This window comes from Oncorhynchus mykiss, chromosome 23, assembly GCF_057628025.1.
Source record: "Oncorhynchus mykiss isolate SJ-2025 chromosome 23, ASM5762802v1, whole genome shotgun sequence".
NCBI classification, from domain to species: domain Eukaryota; kingdom Metazoa; phylum Chordata; class Actinopteri; order Salmoniformes; family Salmonidae; genus Oncorhynchus; species Oncorhynchus mykiss.
This window is the reverse complement of record NC_143044.1, coordinates 30,923,445-30,943,308: the sequence shown is the minus strand read 5'-3', so window position 1 is coordinate 30,943,308 and position 19,864 is coordinate 30,923,445. Positions and strand designations below refer to the sequence as shown.

The following is a 19,864-nucleotide window of genomic DNA, read 5'->3' as shown; positions in this document are numbered from 1 at the left end:
CAATAAAATTAGATTTTGATTTGACCACTCTGCCACTGATGTAATGGGATTATAACACACATTCCTCCTCTAGCACAAGCCACGTTCCCACCAGTCAGGCAACCCCCCCCCCCCCCCGGTACAGACCGTACCAGAAGAATATTGCCCTGCATTCCTAATCTGGCCTAGAGATAGGGATAAGAGGACTGCTGCTAAGTAGTTGGGTTTATAAAAACATAATGTACAGATTCGCTGTTTTTGTGTGTGTGTGTGTGTGTAAAGGAAAATGTACAGTAAAGATGTACCTGTAATATCTTGTCCTGGGGTTTGAGGCCAGCCTTGTCCGCAGGAGAGTCCTCGTCCACAGCCCTGATGTACTGGCCTGGTTTAGACTTCTCACTGTGCAGGTTGAAGCCATAGCCCGTCGCACCCTTCTTCAGCAAGCAAAGACGAGGACGCAGCTCTGCCTTCGATTCCTGCGGACAGACAGGGAAAACAGATCTAGTTAAGCACACAGATCGATGAGAGAGAGAATGTCTAATTCAGCACATCTACACTGTTACATGGAGTGAGCAGATCTGGCCAATCAGAGACATATCCCATCTTGTCACTCAGAGACGTATTCCTCAAAACAGATTGTGATTAGCAAAGAAAAAAAATAAGCACCCAACAACTCCAAATGATAAAGCAACAGTTGACATGAAATGGAGATCTTAAAATCAGGTTAGAACACCATTAGTGTGACAAATATCCAGAGACAGAGTGTTGTAGCATTCAGCAACCATCCAAAGACCAAGAAGCAAAGTTTGTGTTCTCAATGTACTAAAGAACAGAGGGAACATTCCATGACAGGTTGACGCCACAGAGAGGGATCTGGGAAAAGGAAAACTTCCCCCAGTTTTTTATTAGTGGAAATGAGGAACAGAGACAGATAGCAAGGAAAATAGACATTAACAATATTGGACCAACTGCTGTTAATAGTCACTGACCAAGCAAGCATAGTGCAGTTTAACTCTAAGAATACTATAGTTGCTCCAAGCTATATACAGTGGGGCAAAAAAAGTATTTAGTCAGCCACCAATTGTGCAAGTTCTCCCACTTAAAAAAGATGAGGCCTGTAATTTTCATCATAGGTACACTTCAACTATGACAGACAAAATGAGGGAAAAAAAATCCAGAAAATCACATTAAAAATCGTACAATGAATTTATTTGCAAATTATGGTGGAAAATAAGTATTTGGTCAATAACAAAAGTTTCTCAATAATATGTTATATACCCTTTGTTGGCAATGACAGAGGTCAAACGTTTTCTGTAAGTCTTCACAAGGTTTTCACACACTGTTGCTGGTATTTTGGCCCATTCCTCCATGCAGAACTCCTCTAGAGCAGTGATGTTTTGGGGCTGTTGCTGGGCAACACGGACTTTCAACTCCCTCCAAAGATTTTCTATGGGGTTGAGATCTGGAGACTGGCTAGGCCACTCCAGGACCTTGAAATGCTTCTTACGAAGCCACTCCTTTGTTGCCCGGGTGGTGTGTTTGGGATCATTGTCATGCTGAAAGACCCAGCCACATTTCATCTTCAATGCCCTTGCTGATGGAAGGAGGTTTTCACTCAAAATCTCACGATACATGACCCCATTCCTTCTTTCCTTTACACGGATCAGTCGTCCTGGTCTCTTTGCAGAAAAACAGCCCCAAAGCATGATGTTTCCACCCCTATGCTTCACAGTAGGTATGGTGTTCTTTGGATGCAACTCAGCATTCTTTGTCCTCCAAACACGACAAGTTGAGTTTTTACCAAAAAGTTATATTTTGGTTTCATCTGACCATATGACATTCTCCCAATCTTCTTCTGGATCACCCAAATGCTCTCTAGCAAACTTCAGACGGACCTGAACATGTACTGGCTTAAGCAGGAGGACACATCTGGCACTGCAGGATTTGAGTCCCTGGCGGCGTAGTGTGTTACTGATAGTAGGCTTTGTTACTTTTGACCCAGCTCTCTGCAGGTCATTCACTAGGTCCCCCCGTGTAGTTCTGGGATGTTTGCTCACCGTTCTTGTGATCATTTTGACCCCACGGGGTGAGACCTTGCATGGAGCCCCAGATCGAGGGAGATTATCAGTGGTCTTGTATGTCTTCCATTTCCTAATAATTGCTTCCACAGTTGATTTCTTCAAACTAAGCTGCTTACCTATTGCAGATTCAGTCTTCCCAGCTTGGTGCAGGTCTACAATTTTGTTTCTGGTGTTCTTTGACAGCTCTTTGGTCTTGGCCATAGTGGAGTTTGGAGTGTGACTGTTTGAGATTGTGGACAGGCGTCTTTTATCCTGATAACAAGTTCAAACAGGTGCCATTAATACAGGTAACGAGTGGAGGACAGAGGAGCCTCTTAAAGAAGTTACAGGTCTGTGAGAGCCAGAAATCTTGCTTGTTTGTAGGTGACCAAATACTTATTTTCCACCATAATTCGCAAATAAATTCATTAAAAATCCTACAATGTGATTTCCTGGATTTTTTTTCCTCATTTTGTCTGTTATAGTTGAAGTGTACCGATGATGAAAATTACAGGCCTCATCTTTTTAAGTGGGAGAACTTGCACAATTGGTGGCTGACTAAATACTTTTTTGCCCCACTGTACTTGCTTCTACATACTATCAAATCTAAATTTTATTTGTCACATACGCCCAATACAACAGGTATTACCTTACCGTGAAATGCTTAAAAGCTCTTATTAACCAACAATGCAGTTATGTTTTATTTATTTATTATATTAGTAAATATTTTTTCAAGTAAAATAAAAGAGGCTATATACCAAGTAAAGGGGTATAGGTTAGTCAAGGTAATATGTACAGTTGAAGTCAGAAGTTTATATACACCTTAGCCAAATACATTTAAACTCAGTTTCACAATTCCTGACATTTAATCCTAGTAAACATTCCCTGTTTTAGGTCAGTTAGGATCACCACTATTTGAAGAATGTGAAATGTCAGAATAATAGTACAGAGAATGATTTATTTCAGCTTTAATTTCTTTCATCATATTCCCAGTGGGTCAGAAGTTTACATACACGCAATTAGTATTTGGTAGCGTTGCCTTTAAATAGTTTAACACTCAAACGTGTCGGGTAGCCTTCCACAAGCTTCCCACAATAAGTTGGGTGAATTTTGGCCCATTCCTCCTGACAGAGCTGGTGTAACTTACTCGCACACGCTTTTTCAGTTCTGCCCACACATTTTCTGTAGGGTTTAGGTCAGGGCTTTGTGATGGCCACTCCAATACCTTGACTGAGTTGTCCTTAGGCCATTTTGCCACAACTTTGGAAGTATGCATGGGGTCATTGTCCATTTGGAAGACCCATTTGAGACCAAGCTTTTAACTTGCTGACTGATGTCTTGAGATGTTGCTTCAATATATCCACATAATTTTCCTTCCTAATGATGTCATCTATTTTGTGAAGTGCACCAGTCCCTCCTGCAGCAAAGCACCCCCACAACATGTTGCCACCCCCGTGCTTCCCGGTTGGGATGGTGGTCTTCGGCTTGCAAGCCTTCCCCTTTTTCCTTCAAAACATAAAATGGTCATTATGGCCAAACAGGTCTAATTTGTTTCATCAGACCAGAGGACATTTCTCCAAAAAGAACGATCTTTGTCCCCATGTGCAGTTGCAAACCGTAGTCTGGCTGGCGGTTTTGGAGCAGTGGCTTTTTCCTTGCTGATCGGCCTTTCAGGTTATGTCAATATAGGACTCTTTACTGTGGATATAGGTATTTTTGTACCCGTTTCCTCCAGCATCTTCACAGGGTCCTTTGCTGTTGTTCTGGAATTGATTTGCACTTTTCGCACCAAAGAACGTTTATCTCTAGGATAAACCAGACTTGTGGAGATCTACCATTTTTTTCCTGAGGTTTTGTCTGATTTCTTTTGATTTCCCCATGATGTCAAGCAAATAGACACAGAGTTTGAAGGTAGGCCTTGAAATACATCCACAGGTACACCTGCAATTGACTAAAATTATGTCAAATTAGCCTATCAGAAGCTTCTAAAGCCATGACATCATTTTCTGACATTTTCAAAGCTGTTTAAAGGCACAATCTACTTAGTGTATGTAAACTTCTGACCCACTGGAATTGTGATACACTGAATTATATGTGAAATAATCTGTCTGTAAACAATTATTGGAAAAATGACTTGGGTCATTTACTTTGCATGACACAACAGACTTTCCAAAACTATAGTTTGTTAACAAGAAATCTGTGGAGTGGTTGAAAAACGAGTTTTAATGACTCCAATCTAAGTGTATGTAAACTTCCGACTGCAACTGTAGATGGGGGTAAAGTATCCATGCATAGTGTAAAGTGTGTGGGGGTCAATGCAAATAGTCCACACAGTACAGCATGTATGTTAAACTCGTGAGTGACAAGGCTTCCAGGAGTGTCTAGCTGAGCACTGACTGATGTTTAGTATAACGGGCTAATCCAGGAGTGGCCATACGCTGGGTTAAGCATTTAATCCAACTAGAGACAGGATAACAGCTACATAGGAGATTCTACTGTGTAGCAGCAGAAAGGGGAATGAGGTCATCAATACCAGGGCCAGAGAGATGTTGGAAACCTAACCTCCATGTTGGCAACAACCAAACCCTCTATGGCAAACATTCTCATTTAGAACCAGACTACAATACAGTTCATCTTTGAACTTTTGGTGCCAATATGGCATCAATTAGATTTCTAAATCCCAAACAAAGATTGGCGAATTCTTTAAATATATACGGCTAAACATTAAATGGGAATAGCAAGGGAAGACAGGTAGTCAGAGGACAAAACGTTGTGAAACAAAAACACGCTGGTTATTAGCGACATCTTGGAGGATCCTGTAATAATGATACATTCCATTTCAGTCTTCCCTAAAAGAACAGATAAGGGAAAGTTGGAGACATTTTATGACCAGAGGATATATAAGCAATAGTGGAGAACATCATGAGCCCTAATAAAAATGAAGCGTCCCTCCTCCCATTTACTGATAAAGAGGGTTGTTCCAGAGATTACAGCTGTGTTCTTGTTAGTCACCTGTTAATGATTCTCTGTTACCAACACTTAAGAGCAACCTTTGCATCCTGATCGGCCACCCATGATGGGTGTCTCCCTGCTGTAGAATACTTGTACACTGGTAGAAAATAAACTCAGTATATATGAAATGGAGACAGTTTGCCTGGGATGAATATGGAAGGTCATTATTTTATGTTTTATTGAGTCACACTTGGCTTCATAAATCATTGACTGTTGAGGAAAATCAACATGGGCAGAATGACAGCTTCAGTACTGAATGATAAATTATTAGAACTCACAATAGAATGGGTGGAGGCCCGGAAAACCTCATATCCCAGACTGTCATTTCAACAGCAATGATGTCAAACAAACAAGACTTTGAATGTGTGGGAGACACAGTTTGCTGGTGTACACAAAACGCAGAAGAAAGCACCGAGAGCCATCTAAAATCTCTTAGCAGCATGGTTTCTGGAAAGGTGTTTGAAATGGACACCTGAAGGCAATGTGAGCTCTTTAATCCAGTTACTACTACCACCACCACTATAGAGAGAATCAGCCCAAGACAGACACACAGCAGGAGAGCAAATACACAACAGGCATGTTCACACTGCACCTTAGCCCTGGGCTAAGAGCATCCTTAGAGCCTCCTCAATGTGAAACAGATCAAGAACAATGCCTCAAACTCACTGTCCAATCAAAAGCGGCACTTTCACTTCATTTACATTTGCTCCTGATGCCTGTAATGCTTTCTGCATGTTTGATAAGTAAATTCATACGATTTAAAACAAACAAAAATTAAAGTCCAAAATGCAGAAATCGCTCCTCCATTTCCTAGTTTGCCTAATTTCAGTTTGTGACAAAACATACAATGATTCGCTATACTATACATTGCATCTAAACCGCTGTGTTGTACAACACCTATTCAATAACCAAAAATAATGTATTTTCAACTGTTTGAAGCTGTTGTACAAAACTGAAAGTCAGACAAACTAAATTTAAAACAGGAAGTATAGAAATACCACACAGAACAGATCTCCCGCTTCTAAGACTTGCTTTCATTGAGAAAGAATGTGTGTTATAGCTCAGTCAATGTGAATTTCATCAAATAGCCCAAAAGGTTAAATAGCAGCTTTAAACCTTCCATTTGAGGACCAAAACCAAAAAAACATTTAAAAAATGGTTGCTATGCTTTAAAACATTGGTTCCTATGCTTTTAAAAATTGGTTGCTATGCTTTTAAAAAATGGTTCCTATGCAGGCTGAGTAACTAATCTCATTTAGCTAACTAAAGCTACAAACTATACAGCTGGAAGGGCAGCAAATGCTCAGTGTTCCTCTGTTTTCATAGCTTTTCTATAGAAATGTAATTGGATATATCCATGAAAATAATATTGTTGCTTGATTTCACTAATATCAGAAAAGTTTGTTAACAATGTTCACAACATTTTCTTTACAGGGGCGTGATCACATTTCAAAAGGGAAACAGTAGCCATGTTTCTATTAACTTTTTGAAGACATTTAGACAGTTTGCATAGAAAACAGATGTGACAATTGCCTGTTGCGGTGCATTTCCATTTTAGAAACTTCTGTCGATAAAAACAGATGGAGGTAATGATGTCACACCTAAAAAAAATGGTACTTCTTCACAGAAACCCAGTGTCAAATAAAAATTAAGTAGTTGAAGTGTTTACATTACCCATTTTAGGCCAATTGCGCATTAATACATTGGCGATAGCCTGTATGCCCTCCCACCCACCTGTTTCATGTCTCAGGTAGTCCGTGAAAGCCAACATGGATTGAATGCAAGAATGAACTCTTATTTGCCATATTTGAATAATTCTCATGTGCAAACATATTGCCACGGGCCATGGTGAAATTTGCACTCCTGTAGATCTGAAATAATTAGATGGTGAAACTTGCATCCAGCCAACCAGAAAAGGCTAAACAATTCAGCCATTCTTGAAAGTCAGGACATGGATCCTGCAAATAAATTGTATTTTTATAAACTCAGCAAAAAATGAAAACGTTTCAGGACCCTGTCGTTCAAAGACAATTAGTAAAAATCCAAATAACTTCACAGATCTTCATTGTAAAGGGTTTAAACACGGTTTCCCATGCTTGTTCAATGAATCATAAACAATTAATGAACATGCACCTGTGGAACGGTCGTTAAGATACTAACAGCTTACAGATGGTAGGCAATTAAGGTCAGTTATGAAAACTTAGGACACTAAAGAGGCCTTTCTACGGACTCTGAAAAACACCAAAAGAAAGATGCCCAGGGTCCCTGCTCATCTGCGTGAACATGCTCCAAGGAGTCATGAGGACTGCAGATGTCATGAGGACTGCAAGTTTTTCCCAACAGTTTGCTAAGAGCTGGCAGCAAGCTTATAGGTCTGCTGATAGAACCAGTAAAGGCCGCTTTACCACTCTTGGGTAATATAATTACTTTGGGTTCCCTCTAGGCCTGAGGACAAAGACTTTTCTCTCGACTCAGACTAAAAATAAATCAAATACAAATTTTATTTGTCACATGCACCGAATACAACAGTATAGTGAAATTCTTACTTTAAAAAAAAGTTACTTAAAGCATTGTTGGTTAACTTAACACATTTTTAAGTAACAAATAATTTAACAGCAGCAGTAAAATAACAATAGCAATAGCTAGGCTATATACAGGGGGTACCAGAAGAGAGTCAAAGTAGAAATGGTGCCAGAGGAGATGGCCGCCGTTTTACAGTCTCCTAACCAATTGTGTTATTATGTGGTGTTTTTTCGCAATATTTGTAAATTATTTTGTACATAATGTTCCTGCAACCGTATTTTACGGAAGAAAATAGCTTTTGGATATCAGGACAGCGATCACTCACCTCGGATTAGACAAAGATTTCTTCAGCAACAACAAGCAGGACTCACAAGATATTCTCCAAACACCCCACAGGGCAGACATCCCGATTATTCGCAAAAGGAAGCAACGCAGAGGACGAGGTCGGTCAGGAAGTCCAGGATCCAGTTGCAGAGGGAGGTGTTTAGTCCCAGGGTCCTTAGCTTGGTGATAAGCTTTGAGGTTACTATGGTGTTGAACGCTGAGCTGTAGTCAATGAATAGGTTTTGTCGTGCCCTCTTTACAACTGTCTTAGTGTGTTTGGACCATGATAGGTTGTTGGTGATGTGGACACCAAGGAACTGGAAGCTCTCAATAGTCTCCATTGCAGCCACGTCGATGAGAATGGGGGTGTGCTTGGTCCTCTTTTTCCTGTATTCCACAATCTCCTTTGTCTTGATCATGTTGAGGGAGAGGTTGTTGTCCTGGCACCACACTGCCAGGTCTCGGACCTCCTTCCTATAGGCGGTCTCATCATTGTTGGTGATCAGGCCTACCACAGTTGTGTCATGAGCAAATTTGATGCTGGTGTTGGAGTTGTGCCTGGCCATGCAGTCATGAGTCAACAGGGAGTACAGGAGGGGACTGCGCACGCACCCCTAAGGGGCCCCCATGTTGAGGATCAGAGTGGCGGATGTGTTGTTACCGAACCTTACAACCTAGGGGCTGCCCATAAGGAAGTCCAGGATCCAGTTGCAGAGGGGGGGGGGGGGGGGGGTGTTTAGTCCCAGGGTCTTAGCTTAGTGCTGAGCTTTGAGGGCACGCTGAGCTGTAGTCAATGATTAGCATTCTCATAGGTGTTCCTTTTGTCCAGGTGGAAAAGGGAAGTGTTGAGTGCAATAGAGATTGCATCATCTGTGGATCTGTTGGGGTGGTATGCAAATTGGAATGGGTTTAGTGTTTCTGGGTTAATGGTGTTGTGAGCCATGACCAGCTTTTCAATGCACTTCATGGCTACAGACGTGAGTGCTATGGGTCGGTAGTCATTTAGGCAGGTTACCTTCATGTTCTTGGGCACAGGGACTATAGTGGTCTGTTTGAAACATGTTGGTATTACAGAATCCGTCAGGGACAGTTTGAAAATGTCAGTGAAGACACTTGCTAGTTGGTCAGCGCATGCTCAGAGTACACGTCCTGGTAATCTGTCTGGCCCTGCGGCCTTGTGAATGTTGGCCTGTTTAAAGGTCTTACTCACGTCGGCTACGGAGAACGTGATCACACAGTCGTCCGGAACAGCTGATGTTCTCATGCATGTTTCAGTGTTACTTGCCTCGAAGTGAGCATAGAAGTTATTTAGCTCGCCTGGTAGGCTTGTGTCACTGGGCAGCGCTCGGTTGTGCTTCCCTTTGTAGTCTGTAATAGTTTGCAAGCCCTGCCACATCCGACGAGTGTCAGAGCCAGTGTAGTACGCTTCGATGTTAGTTCTGTATTGACGCTTTGCCTGTTTGATGGTTCGTCAGAAGGTATAGCGGGATTTCTTATAAGCTTCCAGGTTAGAGACCCACTCCTTGAAAGTGGTAGCTGTACCCTTTAGCTCAGTGTGAATGTTGCCTCTAATCCATGGCTTCTGGTTGGGGTATGCACATACGGTCACCATGGGGACGACATCATCTATGCACTTACTGATGAAGCCAGTGACAGATGTGGTGTACTCAATGCCATCGGAAGAATCCCGGAACATATTCCAGTCTGTGATAGCAAAACAGTCCTGTAGCTTAGCATCTGCTTCATCTGACCACATTCTTATTAGAAGTGGTCAGATTAATTAGATATGACAGATATGAGTGGCTATAGAGTCAGCTTCCATCCTCAGTAGCTTTTCATCTAAGTTCTCAATCCTGGGACTTTTGTCATTTTTGACCGATACATTTTACAGCTCTCCCACACTAACTTCACAAAACTCAAACTTCCAAAGCTTTTTTCATTTTTTTTTCCTTCTAATGCATGAATACGACAGCTCACTTGTTCATTGTTGGCATTTTCTGCCTGTTTGCCAATGAAGTAATCATTCAAATAATTGGCAACAAATGGTTGTGATGAATAAGCCATCTGATTCAATGAAAGACGGAGTTCAATGTCTTTCTTCCCATAATTTAATTTAAAAAGTACTCAAGTTTTTGTTCCATCATTGATCTTGGCTTCAAAATAGTTTTATTTTTGTTGAGTTTAGTCACAATTTCTCAATTTGCAGGAAGTCAGCCAGTCAGATGTGCAGCCAGACTTATTAGCCACTCCTTTAGGGCAATCTCGTTCAACTATACAGTTTTTCAATTCCTCATCAATCCATTGAGCCTTAACAGCTTCTTAACAGGTGCATGTTTATTAATAATTGGAATAAGCAATTTCATAAAACACATTTTTATTGTCATCCACATGAGTGTCACAGCAAAATCCTTGGTATGATCTCTTATATACCATTTTAGGCCCAGCTTTCAGATCTGTGGCTTTCCTGGATATAGCCACTGCATCCAGTGGGTAAGGATACAGCTTTAGAACAAAGATCTACAGTATTTATAAAAATGTGATCGATTCATGTGGATGATCTTGTTCCTGTAGTGTTAATGAATAACCTGAACCAGATTGCAAGCACTAATTACAGTGGTAGGTTTTCCAGTCATTCCAGTCATTTCCAGTTTTAGGGCGCGTTCCACCTCAAATCTTCCTATGGTCAATCTTCAAGTTATCAGAGGTAATTTCCCTCACTTTGTCCTCAGACTCAGTTCAGGTCTCGTGTGGAGATTCTGCATTTCCGTCCAGAACCCTGTTGTTTTGCCTTGATTGTCCCTCGAGTCTGATTTATCCGTCATTGTTATCATGGATTCACATTCACAGAAATGACTTACCAATTGCTGTAATCTTGCCGTTCTCCTGTTTCAACTCATCGAGCTGACCCTGGGAGAACTGCAAACTGTTGTAAACAAGTATGTAGACACCTGCTCATCAATAATCTCATTCCAAAATCATGGGCATTAATATGAACTTGGTCCCCCCTTTCCTGCTATAAACAGCCTCCACTCTTCTGGGAAGGCTTTCCACCAGTTGTTGGAACATTGAATGGAAGCAAGTCCCTGCAGCAGTCACAAGATCATTAGTGAGGTCGGGCACTGATGTTGGGCGATTAGGCCTGGCTCGCAGTCGGCGTTCCAATTCATCCCAAAAGGTATTTGATGGGTATATGCTGTGCAGTTCTTCCACACCGATCTTGACAAACCATTTCTGTATGGAACTTGCTTTGTGCATGGGTGCATTGTCATGCTGAGACAGGAATGGGCTTCCTCAACTGTTGCCACAAAGTTGGAAGCACAAAATAATCTAGAATGTCAATGTATGCTGTAGCGTTAAGATTTCCCTTCACTGGAACTAAGGGGCCTAGCCCGAAACATGAAAAACAGCCCCAGATCATTATTCCTCCAACTTTCCAGTTAGCACTATGCATTAGGGCAGGTAGCGTTCTCCTAGCATCCACCAAACCCAGATTCGTCCATCAGACTGCCAGATGGTGAAGCGTGATTCATCACTCCAGAGAAGGCGTTTCCACTGCTCCAGAGTCCAATGGCGGCGAGCTTTACACCATCCCAGCCGACGCTTGGAATTGCACATGGTGATCTTAGGCTTGTGTGCGGCTTCTCGGCCACAGAAACCCATTTCATGAATCTCCCAATGAACAGTTCTTGTGCTGACGTTGCTTCCAGAGGCAGTTTGGAACTCGATAGGGAGTGTTGCAATGGAGGACAGATGATTTTTACAAACTACGCGCTTCAGCACTCGGTGGTCCCGTTCTGTGATATTGGGTGACCTACCACTTCTCAGCTTAGCCGTTTTTGCTCCTAGACATTTCCACATCACAATAACAGCAATTACAGTTGACTGGGACAGCGCTTGCTGGACAGAAATTTGACAAACTGACTTGTTGGAAAGGGAAAACAAGGATAACTTGTCAGTTGTACAACTGAATGCCTTTAACTGAAATGTGTCTTCCGCAATTAACCCAACCCCGAAAGGTGGCATCCTATGACGGTGCCACGTTGAAAATCACTGAGCTCTCAGTAAGGCCATTCTACTGCCAACGTTGGTCTATGGAGATTGCATGGCTGTGTGCTCCATTTTATATGTGCCTGAAATAGTCAAATCCACTCATTTGAAGGGGTGTCCACATACCTTTGTATATATAGTGCATCTCTCGCATTCTTTCATCATTCTCTTCACTATGTCAGTATGACCATGTTTGGCAGATAGACAGGTTAAGGTTGGTACTGTTGGTGTAGGTCCTTGCTGGGACTCTCAGACATTGATGTTGGCTTAGAGAATAATTCTGCCCAAGGAAAGATAGAATAACACTGGCTCTTATAATTACACACCACAAGGACTTTACACCCCCCACACATCCTGCTAGTGTCCGTCACCACGCCCAGCTCCAGCCTCAGGCGGTCCTCAGGGGGTCTGGGAGGCTGACAATAAGATGCTTTGTCCTGGGGAGACGAAGGGGCCTGAGCCTATGATCCCTAGCCAGCCGCTGTCACAGCAAAGACCTGCACTCTAAACACCGAGAGTTGTGTCCTCAGACAGCTACAGCAAAGATTCTCAATCTTTGATAGGCAAACGGTTGTAAATGGATTGATGTTTTGGGGGATGATTTGAGCTGTTTGCTTTGAACTTTCGTAATGCTAGAAGTGCAGATTTAAATGACAATGCTCAAACAAAGCTAAAATCATCCAAAAACAACTGCTTGTCTATTAAAGATCACATTCAATTTCAATGCACTTTATAGCAGAGTAACAGGGCACTGAGCTCATATGCAGTCAACCAGCCAGCAGCAGTATGACTGTCTCTTGGTGTCCCAAATTGCACCCTATTCCCTATATATTGTCATAGGGCTCTGGTCAAAAGTAGTCCACTATATGGATTAACATGGATAACTGGGATCCCAGGCCTGTCCTGGGAACACATTAACATACGCCCAGTACGTGTGAGATCGACAAACGGTATGAGTGTAGATACTGTTTTTTTTAAACAGAGTTGGTCCCCGTTAAGATTAAATTGTGAAAATATCAAGTTCTCTTAATACCCGTTTTTTTCAAGAGCTGATCTGGTATCATTAACTCAATTAGGAGATAACCTCCAAATAATGACAGAATATCTAGTAAGCTTAGCAAATTTGGTCCATTTGACTTTTGTTTGACTGCCGTTACAAAGTGTGTATGATTAGACAACACTATACACAGAGTGCACTCTGTGCGTCCTGAGTGCACGCTGTGTCGATAGCCTACTACTTGAAATGCGTGGAATTAATTGTGGAACATAACACTCTGAATTTGCGAATTGCAGAACAGGCTGTTCATAATGTTATTGGCAATCAAAATATTTAGTAATGATAGAGTAACTATCAGTTTAGTTCGCTCTGAAATCTTTAAAATAGTGGCACAGCTAAGCTTACAAGGTGACACAGCGCCCCTCTTTTGGGGAGAACCCTGGCATAGTGAACATATCTTGTTCATATCTAGTGCAATTCCAATTTTTGCTGTATTTCCCAGGATAAATATGAATTAATCCCGGTATTGAAACTTGGTAGATTTTCAGGAAAATATTACTCTGTAGTATTTGTCCTGGTCCTGAAAACACTGTAGTAGTGTTTGCTGAAGCGGACTAAAGTAAACCCAGATAGCCCTCTATTCCTCTACAGGCTTTATTGAAAAAGGAGAATATAACTACCATCCAGCCACGTCAGGAAGTGTGTTACATTGCTGTAATGCTCTAAGGAGAATCCCACACTTTCAAAACAGTCGTTAAATACAATGAGATATCAGAACAAGATGAGAGGAAGACAAGACAAATAGTTGTTTTGTGTTTGTGATGTACGGAGTGAAGATAAAGAGTCTTTCCCCTACCATTATGCAAGCTCCCCCACTTAGCTTCTAGGTTGCATTTTGTTTACCATACATTTTGTAGGCTTTAATTGGTTTCTTTCAACTGAAAATGATGCTGTTTGCAGTCTTTGTGCCACACATAGGAAATATAAAAGGAAGCACTAGTACACATGGGCCTACATCACTCTCTCACACTCCACCCTGTAGCCAGTAACAGGGGTGTAACATCGCAACACATCTCTTTCACCCTCTCACCCACTTCTCTCTTGCTCTCATTCTCTCTGTCTGCTCATAGGCGCTGAGCATCAGGGCGTAAAACCACAGAACAGAGCACTTATTGGGTCAGGTACAGTAGTAGGCCTACTGCTAACAGGAAGCATTGGGGGCTGTGTCAAAACGACTGACTTCACTTCCCTTATTGTGGCAGAGTGTCTTCATAATACTAGAGTGTGTGTCACCTGCGGATGTCAAACATTCCTTTGTCCTGCATCTCAAAGGTTAATGTTAACACTGACTCACTAGAGATCTCTATCCCTACCTTGCTAACTATCGCTCTGCACAGGATGGTGTCTTCAAACTGGGATATTTTTAACTATTTATTTTGTGAAAAATGAATATCGCTATCTGCAACAGAATACCATTGTGGATATAATTTGTATGTCCCTGTATCCAGTATGAAGAAAGTTAGAAGTAGTTTCATGAGCCAAAAGCTAACTAGCGTTAGCGCAATGACGAAGTCGACAGGAACAGTTAGCATGCTAGCTGTTCTTGTTCATCCGACTCTGGGGAAGTAGATAAAGGGATTTACAAAAGCAATTTTTTCTCTACGCCGCCAAGATACCTTTCTAGCTAATAGACGGTTTAGTTTACACTTTCTCTACCAATGAACTTTGGTGAAGTCAAAATAAATAGCCTACCAAAATCTATTAATTTTAAATAAATGTTGATTACTTTTACTTGCAACTGTTTTTTTTTGCTAACATGTGATGTGGTTCCATTAGTTGCCAGTTTGCCAGGGCAGGGGTACATGGGAGAACAGTTTGAAAACCCATGATCTAGGGGACACAGGACTGGAGACCACACACACACCAAACTTAGCCACAAGAGATGTGTGAAGTTATGTCTTACAGTTCTCATTGGGGGAATTCTAAAGTCCTGTTGTTTTAATGAGTCTTTATGACTATCATTGTGAAGAAAGAGATGGATATCTACAGTGGCAAGAGGGCAAACAAACATTTAGCCCATACTTGAAGATTTTTGGGGTGTTTTATTAGTGTTGAGTATTAAGAGTTTGTGTGAAACCTTTGAACTTAGATCTGCACTGTCATCTTGCATAACCACCCAGATAGAAATCAACTAACTACAGAAAGATGCAAATCCAAGTCAAATCAGCCTGACAGTCTAGTCCACACTAGAGAGGACCTTCTTCGAAGAGATATGTGCTTATAGCAGTAGACAAGTTAGTGTCAAGTGAAGACACAGGTTGTCCCCAAATGGTATCCTATTCCCTATATAATGTACTACTTTTGACCAGGGCCCATAGGGCACTGCGTAAGGAAAAGGGTGCCATTTGGGAGGCATCCATAAGACACTTCTTCAACAATAATTCAACACAGTCAGTCATCCAAAAGCACCTCTTATCTGACACCACCTGGTAACATCTGAGGATAGAGCACTGATTAGGCCTGTGTTCGAAAATATGAGTGTCCGTATCAATGCATCAGACACACAGGCAGGTAGACAGGGGGACAGAGTCAGACAGGAGGACTGGGGGTGGGTCTCTCCCATCCTTTTAGATCATACCTAGAGCAGGCCATCTAACTGGGCATGGCCTCATGGTCGACTGAATCTGAACAGAGCAACAATGTGCTGCTAGCTACAGCGAGTCCTTTCACCTGTGTTCCAGTCAAAGAGAAAATGCAGTAAACAGGAACAGCCTGTTGGAGCTACATGTCATGACCACAACATTACCATGCCTCTTACATCACATAACATTTAGTCTCACTCTCTGAAAACAAGTCTGAAGTTCACAAGAGAAGCTGGCTTTTCAGAACTAAACCCATATATAGTGCAGTCGGAAAGTATTTAGACTTCTTGACTTTTTCCACATTACAGCCTTATTCTAAAATTGATTAAATTGTTTTTCCCCCCCTCAATCTACACACAATGCCCCATAATGACAAAGCAATAACTGGTTTATAGACGTTTGACAGTGTTAAAAAAATAAAAAAAATGTAAGTACATAAGTATTCAGAACCTTTACTCAGTACTTTGTTGAAGCACCTTTGGCAGAAATTACAGCCTCGAGTCATCTTGGGTATGACGCTACAAGCTTAGTACACCTGTATTTGGAGATCTCAAGCTCCGTCAGGTTGGATCGGGAATTTCGCTGCACAGCTATTTACAGGTCTCTCCAGAGATATTCGATCTGGTTCAAGTCCACTCATGGACATTGAGACCTGTCCAGAAGCCACCCCTGCGTTGTATTGGCTCTGTGCTTAGGTTCGTTGTCAGGTTGGAAGGTGAACCGTCACCTGAGTGCTCTGGAGCAGGTTTTCATCAAGGATCTCTAAATTTTCTCCATTCATCTTTCCCTCGATCCTGACTAGTCTCACAGTTCTTGCCGCTGAAAAACATCCCCACAGCATGATGCTGCCACCACCATGCTTCACCATAGGGATGGTGCCAGGTTTCCTCCCGACAGGACGCTTGGCATTCAGGCCAAAGAGTTCAATCTTGGTTTCATCAGACCAGAGAATCTTGTTTTTCATGGTCTGAGAGTCCTTTAGGTGCCTTTTGGCAAACTCCAAGTGGGCTGTCATGTTCCAGTTACTGGCTGGCTTCCGTTAGGCCTTTCTATCATAAAGGCCTGATTGGTAGTGTGCTGCTGAGATGGTTTGATGTTCTGGAAGTTTGTCCCATCTCCACAGAGGAACTCCGGAGCTCTGTAAGAGTGACCATCAGGTTCTTGGCACCTCCCTGACCAAGGCCTTTCCCCCCCGATTGCAGAGTTTGGCTAGGCAGCCAGCTCTAGGTAGAGTCTTGGCGGTTCCAAATTGCTTCCATTTAAGAATGATGGAGGCCTGTGTTATTGGAGGACTTCAATGCTGCAGACATTTTTTCGTATCCTTCCCCAGAGCTGTGCCTTGACACACTCCTGTCTCTGAGCTCTATGGACAATTCCTTCAACCTCACGGCTTGGTTTTTGCTCCGACATGCAACTGTACAGGTGTGCACCTTTCCAAATCATGTCCAATCAATTGAATTTACCACAGGTGGACACCAATCAAGTTGTAGAAACATCAAGGATGACCAATGGAAACAGGATACACATACTTATGTTTTTATTTTTAACACATTTGCAAATATTTTCACTTTGTCATTATGGGGTATTGTGTGAAGCTTGACAAGGAAAAATAAAATGATTTAATCAAGTTTAGAATACAGCTGTAACGTTACAAAATGTGGAAAAAAGGGGTCTAAATAATTTCCAAATGCACTGTACATGTTATACTATATGATAAACACAACTTGAACTACCATGGACTTTATCTTCCTTTGTTGTGACTCATATCAGACAATCTGCTTACCCACACAGAGAGCTGTGTGTTCTGACACAATATACATTATGACTACCATCTCCTGTCTATCAATCAACCAGCAGAACAAACATTGTCTGTCTCACTCAGTCTTTTCTTTCCTGTTCTGGCGCCATGGCAACCAGCTCAGAACACACAGGAAGTGTTTATTTCGCTCTCAGATAGACTGATGATGCAGCTCCACCCTAAACCTCAAACACCAGAAGCTAGATGGCTCATTATCAACGGACTGTCTTTATACATGGTTCTGAGTTGGCTTCAAACAAGGTTAATACCTGTAGAGAACATAATGAAAGCTGACAATTCAAACAGTCTAGACAGTCAGATACAAATGAATGGCATCTCCTATGAACCAAATAGTTATCATTGGCCCAGAAAATCTCTAGCAAGCAGCATGTACAGCACATGGCCTAACCTACTGTACTCCCTACTGGCCCTAGAATCTCCACAGAGCAATACTACCAGCAAACCACATGCCTTTCGCCAAACAGTCACACACTTACAATATTGCAACTGTACACATACAAAGTGGCAAACAACGCCTGCTTAGTGATGTTGACAGTGACATTTTGTAAACGCTCAATTTAGCAGTGTTACTTCTGAATGATTAGAGGAGCCGTGTACAGAGCCTGAAACCTCACAGAAAAACAGAGAACCAAGGCTCCACTCTCATTAAGAACTTACAGCCTAATCTAAGCCAAGTGAAATCACCATTAAACTGGATGTAGTAATTCTCCATCTCTAGTAGACGACCAGTTGGACAACCAAAGGTGAGCCTGGGTTAAATGAAGGGCCGTAGAGTGTGTGGTGCGGCAAGTGTTGATGAACTCTCAAATGGAGGGCCTCAAAGTTGAAAATCAAAACAAAAACCTTACCATTACACAAATGAATGAGTAATACAATGACATGATTTGTTTGAGGTTGTTATGAGTAACAGAACAGTCTGGGAGGAGTGTGTTGAACCCTCTTTGGTAGTGATCTCCTGGCACTCAGCCCAGTGTGCGCGTGTGTTGTGTGTCACTGAGTAAACAACCCAGAGCAGTAAATAGCTCCGTGAGATGATGTCAACATTGTCCAGGGGCTTGTGGGTACTAGTTGTTATAGTGACACAAATAAAGATCTCCATGGTAACAGGTTACACAGCATGTCAACTCTTTGCCACCTTGGATATAAGAGACAAGACGGGTCAATCAAGTTCAAGTTTATTTCTACACATTAAAATCCATGGGTACCACACAAAAGACCCACTTTTGTATTATTAGGTAACTGCATGTTAATACAATGTTACTACAGTTATAACTGTCGGTACATAGGTAAAAGGGCAACTTAAAAGGTCCTGAACAGTCAAAATCAAGATTAACAAGTTGGGTGATATTTTGATGAAAGCAGAACATGAAAAATGACTATATCGATAAAGTTTGATCATTAACTTGCTGGCCCCTACCCAATTTCAAAAAGAAGAGCTCAGTAACTTGCAACATGGCACCGTCATAGGATGCCACCTTTCCAACAAGTCAGTTCGCTTCACCATCTGGCAGTCCGACAGATGAATATGGGTTTGGAGGATGCCAGGAGAACGCTACCTGCGCAAATGTATGCCAACTATAAAGTTTGGTGGATGAGGAATAAAGGGCTTGGGCTGTTTTTCCATGGTAGGCCCCTTAGTTCCAGTAACGCTGTAGTATACAATTACATTCTAGACGATTCTTTGCTTCCAACTTTGTGGTAATATTTTGGGGAAGGCCCTTTCCGGTTTCAGCATGACAATGCGCCCGTGCACAAAGCGAGGTCCATACAGAAATGGTTTGTCGAGATCAGTGTGGAAGAACTTGATTGGCCTGCACTGAACCCTGACCTCATCAAACACCTTTGGGATGAACTGGACCGCAAACTGCGAGCCAGGCCTAATCGCCCAACATCAGTGCCCAACCTCACTAAGTCCCCGCAGCAATGTTCCAACATCTAGTGGAAAGCCTTCCCAGAGGAGTGGATGCTTTTTTAGAAGCAAAGGGGGACCAACTCCATGATTTTGTAATGAGTTGTTTGACGAGCAGGTGTTCATGTATATTTTTGGTCATGTATTGAAGGTTTCCCCTTTCTTTTGTGTCTGGTGTTCGCTAGTTACTGGCTAGCTAGGTCTTCAGCCAGCACGGAACAAACGGGTGGTGGGTAGTTCAAAACTGACGCAGTTGTCATGTCAACACATCGATCAGCGCTGCTACGAACTGCAACAGAAGAGACATGCGAAAACAGGAGATGACAAAATTATTTGTATACATAATTTATGGAACTTCAAATGTTGTTCGTGTTGCTTTGTGCATCAGCAAATTTGCTTGAGATTATCTCACTGCAACACTGCGTCCAAGCTTGACATAGCCGTTTCAAAAGAGAGGTCAGTTAAAGGCAAGCTGACATTTTTGGAAGAAAGGGTTCTTTGATGATTGTTTGGAAGGCAAGGTTTCTACATAAAAATGCCAATTCAGATGGG

General features: G+C 42.0%; 1 protein-coding gene across 1 annotated transcript in view; it reads right to left on the bottom strand.

Annotated features, from left to right (window-relative positions):
- The window catches only part of slc9a3r1a (SLC9A3 regulator 1a), a 37,716-nt gene that overhangs the window by 7,424 nt on the left and 10,428 nt on the right, over positions 1-19,864 (bottom strand). The window contains exon 2 of the mRNA XM_021581026.3: positions 285-455. Within this exon, the coding sequence (XP_021436701.2) occupies positions 285-455 (171 nt within the window). The remainder of the gene's footprint in view (positions 1-284; positions 456-19,864) is intronic.